This window comes from Neopelma chrysocephalum, unplaced genomic scaffold, assembly GCF_003984885.1.
Source record: "Neopelma chrysocephalum unplaced genomic scaffold, ASM398488v2 Primary Assembly neopelma1_124, whole genome shotgun sequence".
Lineage (NCBI taxonomy): Eukaryota > Metazoa > Chordata > Aves > Passeriformes > Pipridae > Neopelma > Neopelma chrysocephalum.
Window position 1 is genome coordinate 529,353 of NW_020897786.1, and position 17,949 is coordinate 547,301.

General features: G+C 46.2%; 1 protein-coding gene across 4 annotated transcripts in view; it reads left to right on the forward strand.

Moving 5' to 3' along the window:
• The window catches only part of CSNK1G1 (casein kinase 1 gamma 1), an 82,228-nt gene that overhangs the window by 33,120 nt on the left and 31,159 nt on the right, over positions 1-17,949 (forward strand). For all 4 annotated transcript variants that reach the window (XM_027698116.1, XM_027698119.1, XM_027698117.1 and 1 more), the window contains one exon: positions 1,434-1,503. In XM_027698116.1, coding sequence (XP_027553917.1) covers positions 1,434-1,503 — 70 coding nt within the window. The remainder of the gene's footprint in view (positions 1-1,433; positions 1,504-17,949) is intronic.

Genomic DNA, 17,949 nt, shown 5'->3' on the forward strand with positions numbered 1-17,949 from the left:
GTAGTTGGTCATATCTTCTCAGGGGTGACCAGTGACAGGACCCCAGGGAATGGCCTGAAGTTGTGTCAGGGGAGATTCAGGTTGGATATTAGAAAAAGGTTCTTCCCCCAGAGGGTGGTCAGGCACTGAACAGGCTCCCCAGAGCAGTGGGCACAGCACCAAGGCTGATAGAGCTCATGGAGCGTTTGGACGATACTCTGGGACACATGGTGGGACTCTTGGGGATGGTCCTGTGCAGGGCCAGGAATTGAACTCGATGATCCTTGTGGGTCCTTTCCAACTCATCATATTCTGTGATTCTGTGATAATTGACTTCTAAAGCTTTTAAACATCAGGAAGGTTGGACTTGATGACCTTGGAGGTCTTTTCTAACCCCAATGATTCTATGATTAAGTTGATAAACAACCAGGAGCATTTATTCCTCTTGCTGGGAAATGGAGTGAATGTCTTGAGCTGGTGAGGAACAGCTCAGCTGGAAGTCAAATTGCCTGAATTCCTGGACAAAAATCCCTCTTCCCACTGCAAAAGAAGTGTTTAACATGGAGTTCACACCCAATGTGGACATTAGTCTTACAGTGCAGACCAGAGGTCAATGAAAATAGAGGCCAGTGTTAACTTCCATCTCAAAGCTGCCCTGGCAGTCGGTGAACCTGCATCTCTGCCTGTCCCAAGTGCACAGTTTTATTGCAAATGTAATTACTCCAGCCTCTTAATCCTCTCCATATTAACTTTATATTTTTAGAAGCCCTGTAATCTTGCACGTTAATGCCTTGATGGATCGTGGGCATTAAGTCGTGTGCGTAAAGCGCAGATGAGTAACAGTTGACAAATGGAATGGTTTGGGTGCATTGCAGACTTAGCCATTTGATTTTTTTTATTCTGTGCATAAAAATAGAATATTCTTGAGTGCTTTGAGATGTTTGACTGACACCTGCCACTGGGTGGGGAGACTTGTTCCTTTTTCCCCACTGTCTGGCTGCGTTGTGGTCCTTGCTGCAAGCAGCTGTGGGCTGACCTAAAACACACACATGACTCAACATTTCTCAAAAATACAGGCTGGTGACCAACAAAAAACCCTCTGGGCAACCACAGCGACCACAAAGTGAACTTGGGCTCGAGCCTTTGCAACCTTGACTTCCCTCTGCCAATGGCCAGGGTCGTTCTTCAAGGACCAGGAGCTTTGTGGAATGATTCTTGAATGTCACTGCTGTGAGTGAGCTTTATATTTAAATGAGGAGGTTATTTCTCCTCCAGAGAGCAAATCTTACTGCTTTTTGTTCTCTTCTTATTTAAATGACCTGTAATGGTGAAGTTTATTGTTGGACTTTCAGTCTAGAGCGTTTTAATTATGAACAGTAACAAATTTTCAAGTATTGGATCGAACTTTCTTTCAGTCAAATTGATTTTAACCAATTTCTTTATCTCTGTCTTAGGAACCAATTAAATCCCGGGCACCACAACTTCATTTAGAATACAGATTTTATAAACAACTTGGAAGTGCAGGTAAGTAAACCTACCTTAAGCTTATCAAAAGGGATTTCTTTATTAAATCAAACGTCACCATCATATTTGTTGTCTAACTCTGACTTGAACTTATCGATCCGGGCGAATTCTTTTAGCCTCACACAATTTTTGGAAGAGATTTGGTGAGAATAAGATCATCATGATGATACTGGGTCATTGTGTGGACCTAAAACCTCGAGTTAGTGAGGATTTACTGATCTGGGAAATACCCATGTGAGTGTGTCTGTAAAAAATTGGGTCTATCAATGGATGGAAGGTTATTTGCTTATAGAATGACCTTATAAAGGTGATAAAAAGTCTTAAAATCTAGGAAATTATGTAGGAAGCAGAGAGCTTTCCTAATAAAAACCTGAAATACTGTTTTTGTTGGTATTTACTAAATCATAAGAGTGTACTGGGCTCAGTATCTTCTGTGTGACCATAGTCTACAACAAACAGGAGGAAAATAGAACAGGATAAGCCAAAGGTGGAGGTTTTTTATACCTCTTTTTCTGGCAGTTTCTGATTTCCCTAATACAGGACTTGACTTGTGTCTAATAGTGTTTGGATTCTTCTTCCATGAATTTATGGTTGCTTTTTGAACCTGAAGGGCCTTTTATCATGTGTTGTTTCCCATGCCAAGGATTTCCACAACCTTCCCACTGCATGAAGAAGTGAAGCAAAGACCTTCTCTGCTTCTTCTGTGCCTTGATCATATATGGACTTCGGGCTTTGCCAAGTTTCTGCTGTTGCTGTAATTTTTTTACACTTTCCTCTGACTTTATTCTTCCTGTTTTCCCTGAATGGACCCAGCTTCCACTAGCAGAGGAGGTACAGTGGATATCCAAAAATACTTTGGTAATAATATATTACCAAAATACTAATTTGAACTCCCTGCTTGAGTTCTTTTGGGGCTTGTGATCTCTGGGATAGCCCGGCCCATGTGTCTTGTGACACATGGATGAATCCCAACCTGTTTTTCCTGTGCCAGTTGACTTCCTACCACTCTTTAAAGATGTTATTGAGGAATTCTAAAACTGATCAAAAGTTCAGGGCTTGGCTTTCTTTTGGTTAGATAAAGTATTTTTAATGGGTTTTTTCCTGTTCCTAATGAATATAAACTTTCTGTCCTGTAATGCTCACCCATTTAGGACATTCGTGGAATCATGGAGTGGTTTGGGTTGGAGGGGACCTTAAAGCTCATCTTATCCCCCCGCTGCCATGGGCAGGGACACCTTCCACTATCCCAGGTTGCTCCAAGCTCCATCCAACCTGGTCTTGAACACATCTGGGGATGGGACAGCCACAGCTTCTCTGGGCAACCTGTGCCAGGGCGTCATCACCCTCACAGGGAAGGATTTCTTCCCAATCTCTAATCTACCATCGTCTAACATTTATCAAGAGACTGTTGAGAAGCCTCATGAACAACCTGACTATTTCTATCTCCATGTGGTCCCACGGGCACTGCATGCCCAGCTCTCAGAAGCTGTTGGATGCCATTAGGAACTCTTGCGCTACAGTTTCGCTAAAACACCTGGAAATGGACCAGGAGCTCGGGTGGAGGATGTGAACCACATCTCTGGGCTCGCCATGAAACCTGGAGTCCCACCAAAATAAATTTTGGTGGAGTCAGGCTGCCAGGAACAGGAGCCTTAACTCAGTGTCTGCACGGCACACGGAGGATCAGGGGAAGAGTGTCTGTCTGTATGAACAGATTGGAGCTAAATATGTGCTGACTTTGGGTAAATGGAGTGATCTGTTCCCAGTGATGTTGTTAATGTAAATGGTCCTTGCTTCAAAACTGCTCAAACAGGACTGAACTTCCAGTAGGTTCGTCTGGTTACTTGGAATTATCGTGCACTCGCCAAACAAAGACTGAAAGTGCCCAAACCCATGGTGTGCATGACTCAGAGGAGAACAACAGGAGCGTTCCATGTGACACACTGCTCAATAAATTAGCCAATTAATCCTGCCAAATGACGTGGCCCACTGTGAACCTCCCACCGCTCGCTGAAAAAGTGAGACTGGTGAGAGCTCTGCTGTGATGCCGCGGTGGCAGCCTGGTCCTCTCATCGACACAACTGCTGCCTTCAACTGCGTGTGCGACCAGATGGTCTCAGTGAGCAGCGTCTCTGAGACGTCACAATTGTCATCACCTGCAGCATTTGGAGAAGAATGGGGTTTTCTTCCTAATGAGAAGGGTTTTAGTAGTGATTTCCTTCTTCTTGAATGCTCAGATTAAACATTTTTTAAGCGTATTGCTCTTGGATACTAATTGTAGGAAAACTTAGTTTGGAAGGGACGTACTTGGCCATGGATCAAAGCCTGAAGGATGAATGTGGGTATCAGTTACCTGCTTCACTTGACATTAACCAATACTAGTGAAATTAGTCTTCTTTTTTTTCCTTTTTCTAAGCTATTCAGTCTAGTTTTGCATTTCCCTTGGTGCAGTTGCAAATAGCCCAATGATTCAGAAGAGAAATGCTGGATGAGCTTCCGTGTGAGATGTTTCCGCGTGAACAGAGGAAGCTGTGGGAGCCTCTTCCTGAATTCAGCAGCAACTCTGTGGCCTCCTGTGCCACGTGCTCCATCAGCATCGATGTTCAAAGACTTTCTGACAAGGCACTAAAGTTGCATCTGTTCCTTCCCAGCAGCACCAGCTTCTCCGCCTGCCACGTGGCTTGGATGAGCATCACGAGTCATCTTGGATTAGCCGGGGAGCAGACTGGATTTCGTGTGTCTCAGACATCTTAAGGTGTTTAACACTACATCAAGTTATACTGGATGAGGGAAAGGTTTGATAAAGGGATCTAAACTATAGGAACGTGGCTCTTTTTGGTGCTTCTCAAATCAGCTCAATACTGCTGGATGTATCCACTGGATTCAGAAGTAGCTACTGGAGATAGTCCTGGGTCAGGAGTAATCAACTAAGACATCTCTGATGTGCTTGTGAGGGTGATTGGTGCTGTCTCTGATATATCAGTGCTTCCCTGTATTAAGAGAAATTAACAGCTCCCCTATAATTCCCCTTCCTGCCCCTCTAAGAGGAGGAATGTTTGCTTATTGTTTTCCATGATTATTCCTTGAACTTTTCTGCCCCCCAGAAATCAAGTGAGGCCCTGCTGCACAGTGACCATCTGCTGGCTTCGTCTGTCTCGCTGTGGAATTAAATATTTAATAACCTAAAATAGTGTCTCAGTGCTTTACCTTGGTGTGGGCAGTGGAACAGAACAGAGCAAAGCGCGGGCACGGAGTCAGAGACCTGATGGTTGGTCCATAGGGTGTCCCAGGGAAGGACGAGAATTCCTTTAGGTTTCAGGCAATCTGGGATACGATCCATTTGCTCACCACAATAATTGGAATAGTTTTAACAATCTCTGTGCAAACAGGTTGTGTTCCTGTCATCAATCCTCTACGGTGTCATACTGAACTGTTTCATGTTTGCTCTTAGTCCTATAACCCACTTGAGCGTGCACCAGCATCCTGATGGGATTCATCCTGGCCTGCGCTCACAATCTGACCAGGATCTCACTTTGCTGGTGATAGCACAGTCAGTCCTGATTTTTTTCCTTCCTGGGTAATACCTACCTGTGCACGGACATGAGGAGCACTGTCCAAGGGTAATGGGCATTCCCCAGAATTAAGCTCTTGCTCTACGACCCTCCTTGAGGACCGGCTGTTCCAGATGTTTCCTCCTCCCAAAGGATGGTTCCTTGTCTGCTGAGCTTCCCCTTCCTCTGAGGCTTTGTACGGCGACTTGAATCCGCTGCTTCCGGACCTTAAGGACAAGAGGAGCTCCCCCTCCAATTTGACCAGATGCTTTTACATCTCCAAGTGCTGCCGGAAGCAGTTCAAGTCTCCAGCATGTTCCCAGTGTTGGATCAGTCACCTGAGCTTGGCATTTGTCCCGGGTACTCAAAGTTTGTGGAGTAAACTGAGTTATTTGGCCATGATCAGACAGAGCCAGCTCCTGGCTCCCGGGATGCTCCTGTTTCCTGGGCAGTTGGTACCAAAGGACAAAGCTTTGGCTTTGCTTGAAGTGCCCTCTGCTCACCCTGCTTGGTTTGGGGTGAATAAAAAAGTTCCCAAGGCTTGCAGGAGCCCTGCAGCAGCCAGATCCTGCTGGTGATTCCTTTGGTCTTGTCTTGTGGGCTCTGTTTGCTTATGGATAGCAAGAATGGTTTGTTTGTTTCAAGGCTGATTCCAGATTAGAAGAATCTCATCTTCTCTTCAGAAGCTTCTGAGGTGAGTCCAGGGAGATACTCTGAGGGCTGGAGCCCCTCTGCTCTGGAGCTAGGCTGGGAGAGCTGGGGGTGTTCACCTGGAGAAGAGAAGGCTCCAGGGAGACCTGAGAGCCCCTTCTGGTGCCTAAAGGGGCTCCAAGAGACCTGGAGAGGGACTTTGGACAAGGGCCTGGAGGGACAGGACAAGGGGGAATAGCTTCTCACTGCCAGAGGCAAGGTTAGGTGAGACATTGGAAAAAAACTGTTCCCTGTGAGGGTCGTGAGGCCCTGGCCCAGGTTGGCCAGAGAAGCTGTGGCCGCCCCATCCCTGGAAGTGTTGAGGGTCAGGTTGGACAGGACTTGGAGCAACCTGGGACAGCGGAAGGTGTCCCTGCCCATGGTAGGGGGTGGAACAAGATGGTCTGTAAGATCCTTTTCATCCCAAACCATTCTGAGATTTTGTGATTCCAACAGTGACCAGTAGATGTACAGGAATTATGTTTGTCGGTTTTTTTGTTACTGCATTTCAAAGCATCTCTGGCATCTCTCCCTCTGGTTGCTGAGACCATACGTGATTCCTTCCCTGTAAGCATCACCTTTGGAAGGTAATATGGATCACTGCTTGTTTCCAGGTTCCTTGTGGCTGCATGGAGCCGATGATGGAGCTTCCACATAGTGACAGCTTCTGCCTGTGCACATCATGTGCACAAGTCATGCATTTTTGATTCAGTAGTAGTTTATTTTTATATCAGCTGGCAGATGAGTCACCTTCCCCCACCCTTCGCAGTCCCACCTTGGCACATGTGATTCATTCAGCCCAGCTGGGTTCTGTGCCACAGCTCTGGAGCCAGTGCTCATCCCCAGGATGGGCAGGTGACATTGGCAAGTGGATGCTGGACGTCATGAACCTCCACAGTGGCGTGGTGGGAATCAGGAGAGGAGTCTGATACGCTGGAGAATCCCAGGAAACCGAGATCTCTGCTGTCCCCAGCCCACGCAGTGGATGAGTCACAGTGTAGGAGCAGAATGTTCTGAGTCAGGGAGGGGTATGTCGGTACATATAGAATATTGACGGATTCTGTGGTTTTGTTTTAACTCCTGCTCTGTAAACAAGTTCACCTCTAATGAAGGATAGAGTCGGTGTGTTTACTTTGGGCTCTCTCTCTGTTGCACAACTCTCCCAAGCTCAGCAGTCTGTTTACTTGTCGGGAGGTAGGACCGAGGGAAATGAAGGTGGTATAAATAACTGAGCCTTTGCATAGTCTAGTCAATATTTGCATATATATTCTCCAGTGTGGCTGAGTGTCTGCTGCTCCATGCTGCCTGTGGAGTTGGCTTGTTGGGATCGCCTGCGTTGAGCACGTTCTTCTTTGTTGCTCTTGCTTTACTCACACACTTTGTAGGTACCGGTGTCCTTTATGGAGAAATTCTTTCCATGCTGGTTGCACAATGCTGTCACTCACGTGGCAATTAGGGATCATTTCGGTAAGGCTCGTTATAGGATGGATGTAAACAAGTCGCCGTGGTGGAGCACTCTACCAACACCGACCATTTCACGGGGAGCTGGCTGTGCCCAGCACTCTTCCCCGAGGGAGCTGGAGGAACTCAAGGCCACGTGAGGGAGGGTTAGTGCCAGAGGTCTACACCCCTCTTTAATTAAGGAGTGTGAACATACCCATTAGTCGTGGCTGCGGCCACTTTAATCTTCAAAAATCCCACTCCTCGGAGTGCCACCTTGATGGAAACGTCACCATGGCCGGGAGCTGAGCCAGCTCACCCCTCAGGTGGGTGATGGTTTGAGGGAAGGTGGAGGTGCTGGATGGGGATTATCGTAAAATCACAGACTGCTTTGGGTTGGAAGTGACTTTAGAGCCCATCTCATTCCACCCCCTGCCATGGGCAGGGGCACCTTTCACTAGATCAGGTTACTCCAAGCTCCATCCAACCTGGCCTTGAACACTTCCAGGGATTGCCCCTCTGCACCCCAGAGGGTTTGGACTGGTGTGGAGTGACACGTGGCTGTCACCTGAGGTAGTTTTGTGTCCTGCTCTGTTGTGTGAAATGGTTTGTTCATACCTGTCACATTCCAACACTCCAGAGGAGCACTGCAGCCTCCTCTGAAATACTGGAAATATTTTAGAATCCAAGTGTTCAGTGACTATAAGCATTTAATAAGTGACTCATCTGTGCAAGGTCATACAAAATTGACATCTATTTGCAAGGAAAGCAGCTTGCACCTTTGGGCTGCATCTTATGTCCATCATTCCCTACATCATTCCCTGTGATAGACTTGAAGTTTTGGAGCTGTTGGGTTAATTTCCTTCCAGCAAAGAAAAAATCTTCTCCATTCCCAAATCCAGCACTGAAACGTGCCCTTGCTGACAGGTTGGTGATGCTCAGCACAGAGATATGGTTTCATTCACCTGAAAATGGCCTTTTCAGGCAAAAAGTGGAGCCCCCCACACTGGGCTGCACCTTAAGGAATGGTGATCAGCAGCTTCATTGTAAAGTCAGGGTAGTCCAAGGAGCTCGAACTTGAGGGATCTTAGACTTCAGAGCTTTTGAATTGCAGGATGAAATGTTCTGGATTACTGTCAGGTGCCTGGTTAGAGCCTGCTGCTTCCAGAGCTGGCTTGCTGTTGATCTCCGGAGAATCGTGTTTTACTATCTAAAAATATTTGGCTTTTTTTTTCATGTGGCCGTTCCCTTGTTAGGAAAGGCTTCCTGAGTGTGCACATTTCAGCATCTCAGCATCAGAAGTTTTGACTTCCTAGGGCTAAATTTAGGTTTTGTCAATTGGAAGTTACCAGATGCTTTTAAAGCAAGGCCATTAATATTTGAATATGGGATTAGGGCAGTTTCCTTTTTATATTCTGAAAAGTCCTCATGCATCTCTTACTCTTCCGGTATTCGTGGCAGTGATCACAAATCAAACCCCAGTGACACCGGGCAGCTGAAGAGTGCCTTTTCTGCAGACACTTTTCCTTGAAGCCTGACATGGCTGTAAACTGGTTGAACTCATCTGAGTCATCCCAGATGCCTTGTTGGGTTGTCCTCGTAGTCAGTCATGTGCACTGAGGGCAGGTTGTGGGATGTGCCACTGGCCAGATGCTTTGAGGGTCCAGCTGGGCTCAAGGAGAGGGACAGACAATTAATCATGAAGGTCTCTGCTGCTTCTGGTGCTTTCTAGCAAACCCTGAGCTGAAATATCTCCTTCTGGCTGGCAGCCCAGGGTGTGCTTGGGAATTGGAGTGCCTTAGCTATCAGAGCGGGGAGGTGAAGATCAGAGAACCACACACTGGTTTGCATTGGGATAGGCCTTAAAGTTCATCTCATTCCACTCCCCTGCCATGGGCAGGGACACCTTCCACGAGACCAGGTTGCTCCAAGCCCTGTCCAACCTGGCCTTGAACACTTCCAGGGCTGAGGAGGCCACATGACCCATGATGTTTGAAGATAAACTTTGGAATTTACATTTACACTGAATGTAAAACCTAGTTTGGCAGTTAGGGCCAGGATCATTAATAAGGATGCAGGAACCGGTTGGCCTTGCTGTTCTGCTCGTCCCCCTTTCCTACCCCTTCTCTGAACATTTCTCAAGCCATCAGGATGCTGTACTTAGGAGCGAATTAAGGTCTAGAGCTGTAAAATCTTGATCCATTTTCGGGAGGGCAGCTGTTGCAGGTATTGAGCCTGCCTAGATCCAAACAAAGCTGATTCCCTTTTGGAAGGTGGGTGCCTGAGTTAGTGGGATCCCTTTCAAAGCAGCAGAGGCATTCTACACACGCCAAAGGTTTTCAAGGTGAAACACTCAACTGTGCCAGAGAGGTTTGACACAAGCAAAGTCCTGGTCCAGAGGGCTGCCCACCTCCCAGACCAGCTCTCCCATGGATTTGGAGTTTGCATTTCAGAGCTGTGTCCTGCCTGCTACTGGAAAAACCCCCTCTGCTTGGTAAAAGATAAGCCACAGCCTCTCCCCTGAGTCTGTGATGGATCAGGGGGAGATCTGCAGTTTTGTAATAATTTTTCTGTCTGCAAATGGCAGTTTTTCCATTAAAATTCCATTCCTACCCCCTCATGCTCGGCTCTCTTAAGGTGAAACAGAGATGATATGTGGAGGTGGGATCTCATTTAGTGCCTCTGAACTTCTGTTTGGCAGTAGGTTCTCCTGTGATAAGAGGGAGTGGGAGGTTTTCCCTCAGGCTGGAAGGACCGTGTGGGTAACACTTTCCTACTCATCTGAAAAACCCCCTTTTCCCTCCAAACCTACCACAGTTATGGGACTGATGAATGCCCATCTCTTGGCTTGTTGTGAGGAGTTCACGTGCGTTTGACTCTCAGCATCCATCACTTACTAGTTTGATGCTGCTGCAGGAGCAAGTGTCCCCCCTCCCAGGAGGGCAGCATGAGTGTTGTGGGGCCATGTGCACCCATGTCTCTGCAGGCAGATCCCAACACACCTGGGAGGTGGCACACAGGGCTGTGCTGCCAAAAATGCCATCAGATTGTCCCACCATGGTCTGGTGTGAAGCTGGCCTTCAGCTGCCTGAGCATCATCTTACTCCGAGCACCCAGAGATTCCATGTCTGATGTGACTGCTGCTTTAATCTCACTGAATTGGACCAGTCTGATGTCATCCCAGACCCAAATGCTTTTGGATCAATGTCAAATCCTGCCTGGACTTGCCAGTTTTGCCTTATGCCACTGTGCCAGCCTGGCTAGAACGACTCTGGTCCCTCCACAGAGATGTGGGTTGGAGCTGAGCTGTAATCCAGGCTGTCAGACCCCTCAGCATTGTCACTGTGGCAGTGTCACCCCCTTGTGTCACATCCTGGCTGTCGCCCAGGGACCTTAAAGCATCACTTAACTCCTGCTATGGATTTCTGGCTTGTGGATGGGGAGGAAGGAGGAGCCAGTCAAAGCTCTGCCTCCAGCCCACAGTCTCCAATGGGAATGAGCTGAGGAAGGGCAGGAGCCACTTGTGATATGGTGTGATCAAATCAAGATGGGTCTCTGGGCAGCACAGGAGCAATTCAGCACAAGCCTTTTATTATTGCTGCTTTCTTAGCATTTTTCACCTGCCTAGAAGGAGCCTCTGCCTTGGCACTGCTTCTGGCGTTAAATTTGGGTGCAGCTGAGCACTCTCTTAAAACCAAGAACTTCTGGTGTTGATTTTTCTGAAATTTATACCTGTAATGTCATTAACATGCATCACTTCATATGCATAATGTGCACATCTTCCTCCCAAGGAGCAGCACTGTGCTCTGTGACCAAGGACAGGACCCGAGGGAATGACTGGAGCTGTATCAGAGGAGGGTTAGGGTGGTATAATAACTGCAGGTCTTTTACAATATCTGGCCCCCAGCAAAGAGCTAATATGTGATGTCCTTTTTTTAGTCTTTTCCTCTGGGAAGTGAAGGTATTTAAACAAAGCTGGGTGAGCTCTGCCCCCTCTGTCTTTAGTCTTGTCATGTGATTTGGAATCTGGGAGGAAGGTGATGAGTGTTAATGGGAACTCGATGCTCCCAAGCTGTGTCAAGGGAGGTTTAGGCTGGGTATCAGGAAAAGGTTCTTCCCCCAGAGGGTGGTCGGGCACTGAACAGGCTCCCCAGGGCAGTGGGCACAGCACCAAGGCTGCCAGAGCTCAAGGAGCACTTGGACAACACTCACAGGGTGGGATTGTTAGGTTGTCCTGTGCAGGGACAGGAGTTGGACTTGATGATCCTTGTGGGTCCTTCCAACTCAGGATATTCCATGATTCTATGAAGTTGTTCTTAAAGGAAAGAAAATAACTCTGTGGTTTCATCTCAACTTCACTGTTACTTGGTTAAAAAGAAGTGGCCAAAACCTGCCACTTAACTCTCTCAGCAGGTGGAGCTGACCCAATACAGGAATTGCACAGCCAAGGAAAACCAACTGGGAAAAAATTTGTGTTTGGGTTTTTTGGAGTTTTTTTGGGGGATTGTTTTTTGTTTGTTTGTTTGTTTTGGTTGGTTTGACATGGTCTGGCTCTAAATGCCCAGCAGAGCTCACCCAGCCTGGGGACCTGCAGGGAAGGAGAACCACAGAATCACTGAGGTAGGAAAAGCCCTCTGAGATTCTCAAGTCCAGCCATTCCCCCAGCACTGCCAAGGCCACCACTCGACCCTATCCCCAAGTGCCACATCCACACAGCTTTTCAGTCCCTCCAGGAATGTTGCTGAGTGTCTCCACCTCTCACTGGGCAACCCATGCAGTGATGTTCTTCTGCCCTTGTCTTTGTATTGCAGGTGTGGGGGAAAAGGTAGATAATTAAGCTGGAATTTAAGCTAGAATGTTTTGGGGTAGTTTAAAATAACTCTTCTAAAATTATATACTGTTTTTATCCTTATTTTAAAATGTTGTTCTATGGGCCAACTGCTATAATCACTGAAGCAAGAGGTTGTTGCAAAGAGTATATTGATATAAAATCCAACAGTAACATGGGAGATTCAAGTGCAGTCATTTTCCTTGAGCCTTAGAAATGTGAATTCCATCTCCTGAAACTTGCCAAAAAAGCAATTTATTGTGCTGTGCTTTATTCTTTTGTATTTGTCAAGAATTGAAACAATTTTACATGACTAGTTTAGTTGTTACAGCTAAAAAACTGCTTGTGAATGGATGTTCCTGGGTAAATTTCCCAGATTTTGAAAGTTTTCTGCATTCAGCCTTTCCAATAGGGCTGTTTCTCCTCCCAGTCTTTTTTTTATCTTTATGAATACAAATGTGAACATCCTCTTGGTACCCCCTCTGCAACTGCTTCTTTGTGGATGTGAGGAGTTATTTTAATAGAGTCAGGCCATGATGTCAGGAAAGCAGCTTGTACCACCCAAGGAGGAAGAAATGCCACCCCATTCTAATAACACAGCCATCCTGAAATTTGTTTTTCTGCAATTGAAGTAAAAATCAAATAGTCTGGATTTTTACCAGCAGCGAGAACAAATATGTTCTTCCTTCTGTCCTTCCCATGTCTGTTTTTCTTCTGTTCCTTTTTCCACACCTTTTTTTTTTTGGTCGATTCAAATACTAACAAGCTACTCAAAACACAGCAGGGCTTAAATACATCCTGCATATCCTGAGAAGATGCACAAAATATGCTGGAGTGAGGCCGGAGTCTCGGGGTCCACGTGGACCTCGTTGGAGATGACAGTAGCTCTGTCTCCTCGCAACTCACTGTTGTGCTCAGTGTCACCTCTTCCCATCAAAATTTGGCTTTCTCTGCCGTCATCAGGGGAGAAGATGCTGATCCAGTACTTTCTTGTGGCTTCCCCATCCCTGGAAATGTTCAAGGCCAGGTTGGGCGAGGCATGGAGCAACCAGGTCTAGTGGAAGGTGTCCCTGCCCATGGTAGGGGGGTGGAACGAGATGAGCTTTAAGGTCTCTTCCAACCCAAACTCTTCTATGATGAACTTGTGACGTTACCCTGGTGTTACTTCCCAGTACCTCTCAGGTTCAGTGTGTTTGAACTGTGCCTCTTCCACATCCAAGGGCAAGGGGAAGGCAGGTTGAAGGTGAAGGGCTGTATCCCAAAGCTTTTGCAGTATTATTTTGAGGGAAGACATCTCTGAAATGCATCCAATCAAACATTTGAAAGACCTTCAGGACAACAATAAGGCCAGGTTGGATGGGCCTCTGAACAGCCTGGTCTAGTGGAAGGTGTCCCTGCCCATGGCAGGGGGTTGGAACGAGATGATCTCTAAGGTCCCTTCCAACCCAAACCATTCTATGATTCTATGAACTCTGTTCCCAGTAATGAACCTTTCTCAACTTTTCTCTCCTCTTTCTGATTTTGAAGCAGATTATTCCAAAACTTGAAGGTCAAAATGAGCTTTTTTACTCCCAGCTCACAGGCATAACCCGTTAACCAACATGCTCAGGTAGATTTTCACAGGATGTGTTTGAAGAGGTTAAAAGCTGAGATCTTGGCCCAGTCGATGTTGATCACAAAGCTTCTCTTTCAGCCAGGATTTTATTCTGATCTGAAAATTAAGAGAAGGGTAGATCCTCATTAGTGTAATCAGCTTAAATGGGTTGACTACTCTAAAGCAATTTGTTTAATTTGTTTGGAACGTGTTTAATTTTAGCTATAGATGTTCAGCTCTCGCACAGTTGCTATTTATGCTGTTCATCGTGTAATTTTGTGTTCTGTGATTTGTAAAAATAAACTTTCTGCTCTGAATGGGAATTTTGAGACAATCTGCGGCCCATTCATCAGCACTGCTTTAAAATCACACAGAACTTTCTGTGCACTGCTGCTGCTGGTGTGTCTCTGCATCCTTCTCAATGAAGAAGAGTTCCTGCTGCTCACATAGAGTGTGGTTTTGTGTCGAGCATCAGCCCTTTGTTGGATATTGGATTGATCCCCCCTCCCTCTGTTTTGGGTATCTAATTTGGGGTTAGCTCTGCAATAGAGCTCAGTGTTGAAACCTGAGTGAAGAGAGGGTCTGAAATTCTTCTGTAATTCTTGAAATTGAAAACATCAGCTTTTCTATTTGCGCACACCACATGGAAGGGCAGCAGAAACCAATTCCCCCTGGGAGCAAAAAACATGGGTGATTCAGATACTACTGTACTGATCACTTTTCACAAGCTGTGGATGTCTCCTGGTTATTTGCTCTATGGGGACGCAGTTTTTGCCTCTCCACTGATGTAGATGCCACATGTAGCTACTTGCAGTTGGGTGTCTTTTGGGCTGCTGGCTGTTGTTGAGGTTTATTTGTAGCCTCTCATGGTCATACACGGCATCTGTGTGCTCTGCTGCAGCAGATGGGTCCTGCTTTCCGGGCCTTCCATGTGGGGCAGACGCTGCACAGTCTGATTTCCCTTGGGCATAACCTTTGACTGGCATCTCTGCCCATTGCCATTTCATAGCCGGTCCTGGAAATGGTTGTGTGCCTGGAATGTCTGTGTGCCTGGACTAATGTGGCTTCTTGGAGTGTGCTGGATGCCTGAGGAGCTCTTAGGGCTGTTAGTCGTGCTGTAAAGCAAGACAGCACAACTTGGATCAGCCAGGATGGTCGATCTTGTGATGGAAATTTGCTGAAAGGAGTTGCTCCGGGTGTTAATTCCGCTCAGATGAAGCGCTCTGGAAGAGCAGTGGTCCTGCTGTTTGTTACTGTTCCCATTCTTGCGTTCCAGCCCAAGCCAAGGTTTTTTTGGGTTGACCCAACTTACTGCTTAGCCCCATGAGCACGAGGAGGTGATGGGACGGTCCCTTTTGGTGGCAGCCCAGAAGCAGTGAGAGTTTAGCATCCCAGGAAAGCCAAGGCCAGTCTCGTGGGGCTGCTCAGGAGCGTGGGGGAAGAAGAGTCTTAGTTTTTGGCTTTGCTGTCTGCGCTCGCTGTCGTTCCAGCCGCAAGGCTTTAATCTCTGAAATGCTTTGCTGGGTTTTCGCTGTGCTCAGCTTGAATTTTTTCCAAGACATCGCTCTGCTGAAGTAGCAGAATTTGCCTGTGGATTCCAGTGCAGCGATCAGTCTGTGTTTATTGGGGTGATAAACTTCCCGTGAGAGCGAGGGTGGAGCGGGGCCTTTTCCATGTAGCTGAGCCAAATCACTCAGCAGCAAGACCAAAGCCGTTAAGCAAATTGAGATGATTTCTGCTTGCAGCAGCCTCCACTGTAATAAAGTGCTGTTCTCCAGAGGAAAACCTGCATGTGTCATGCCTGGATTTTCTTCCCTTAATTTGTTGTTCCTGTTTAATGCCATGGAGCAATTCCTAGTTTCAATGTGATTTCATGCATTAATTGAATTAAACTGATCATGGTTTGTACTTCAGGTGTTGAGTTTACCTTTGAGTCCTTAAGATGAGACTCTGCTCTGCCAGTGGCTTTTCATCCTGCAGTCTTTGACTCCAGAGCTGCTCACCTGCAATACGGCACCTTGGCTTTGTGTGACCTTTCCAGTCCTCTCCCAACACCATTAAAAACCTGAAAGCCAACTGCCCAGACAAAAAAGTCCTTTCTCCTCCATCAATCTCTCTTGTTGGCAACGTCCTTCTTAAGTATTTACAGGTCTGCTGGTGATATTTATGGAGTTTCTGTGGTTCACCGTGGCAATGGACTCAGTGGCACCAGGACACTTGTCCTGAAATAGAGCCAAGCTACATCATGAATTATGCAGATGGGCTGTGGTTAAATCAAATTTGATGCAGATTTTCTTAGGCTGACCCTTTTTACTGTTCTGAATGGGTCTGGAGCTGCCTGTATCTCAAATTCCATCCAGTCTCATCTGCCAACAGACTCCCTTTAGTATGTACACCAAGCTCACAACTTCTCTTTCAAGCTTTGCCCCTTCCCAGTGAGTTGAGTTGAGTTTGAGTGAGCTCAGGGCAAGTTACCCCATGTCCCTCCTAACTTCATTTCAGTAACTTGTGTGGAGCTGAGGAGCCCTGGCTTGGGCTGGGAGGCTTCACAGGGCTCATCAGTGATGCTCCTTTGGGTCCAAGAAACAGCAATGCAGCTCTGGAAATTAGAATTATATTACAGCAGTTTTACTCTGGCAAAGGCAGCAGGGAAGTTCTTGACTACAGGGTTGGCAACACTGCTGCTGAAAACCCTCAGAGGGAAATCAAACCCTAAAAATACGCCTGAAGCCAATAATGTCTCAGGATGCTTTTTTTCATGTTCTTTGCTACAGCCTCACCTTGTTGGAGCTCACACCCAGAGCAGAGCCTTCCCAGAGGTTAAAGACAAGGAGAGTTCTCCAAGCTCTTGGCTGCAAGGCTTTGAGGGGGTAAAGATGAAGGAACTGGTATCCCAGAGAGCACTAAATAGTTGTGTTGCTTCCTTCCTGACGTGAAATCCCCACATTTTGTGTCTTGCTGCAATGGATCTTCCTGGTTCTTATGCCCAGTAGGAACTGAATTTTAGTTGCAATGCTCACTCCTGACCAAGTGAGGCTGTAAATGTTCTCCTTTCCATTGCTCTGGGAATGGGATCCTTCACCATTGTGAAGCCTTTCTGCAATTTTATTCTCCCACATACCTTAATTAGCACAGTCCTAATCCCAATTCTTTTCTGATTTCCACTTTTTGAGATTTGTGGTAGAAGTACTCACTTTATATCTAGAATTTATAATGGCCTTAGTTTTAAATGTTGCATAGAATATTCTGTTCTTCTATTATTCTTCTATTGTCTCTAAAAAAGTAGAGATGCTGATCTTTGAGTTAGAGGTGATTATATAGGCAAATATTCATCAGACTTCACTGAAAACCCAGTGGTTCACTATGAGTTACTTCAAGAACCATCACAATTATTCCAGCCTTCAGCACTAAGCTGATGGCATGAAATTGCCATTTATGTTGATTTGGGGATATTTGAAAGCATTTTGGAGCTGCCTGGATCACATGCCATCATTGTTTGGCTTTCTGAATTGCTTCTGCATCAAACCATCCTGTTTTCCTGGAGGATTTAATGGCTGTTAGTGCTTTCTAAAGCACGGAGCTCTGTTAGGAGCAGCGGCCTCCCAAAACCAGGTTGGGTAAATGTTTTACATGGGACACAAAACTCTGGTTAGACAGGGAATTCCTGCAACACTCTGTGATATCCCATTAATGCATCCCGATGACAGATACCTAACATGATTCCCTGAGTTAACAAGATTAAAACCATCCTCTGGTAATCTTTGTCAAGCCACATTTTGTTCTTTTAGAGCTATACATGGGAGCACAAGTTCTGTAGCATTTAAGCTTTAGTAATCTCAGCACCACATTTATGACATTGCTGGCAGATTGAAGAGTGCCGTGGATTAACAAGGCTTCCCTAAATCTAGAGAAGGACATGCAGTTGTTGTGTTGCTGATGCACTCCAGCCTTAAGTGTTTCCCTGTTCCACTGCCTGAGAACACTGCGATGCCAAACCGTGCACTTAATTAGTTAAGTATTTTGCTATTTCTATTATTGATCTCTTATGTAAATAGAGGTGTGGGCCTGCACCTACTTAAAACATGCCATAAAATTAATGATCACGCTGTGTTCAGGTCCCATGCTCTGTAATTTATGGATCTCTGTAGTGGTGCTCCCCAGGCTCAGCCTTTGCACTGAATAGCAGGATACCCTATCTTTGGGGATTCAAGCAAATACCTTGTTTTGACATAGGACAAACCCCCATATTTCAAAACAAAACCCACTGTGTTTTGGAACTGGTTGTGAGGTGTTGACTGCAAATACATGTATTTTTACAAGCGTTACACAGTTGATGCTGGTGC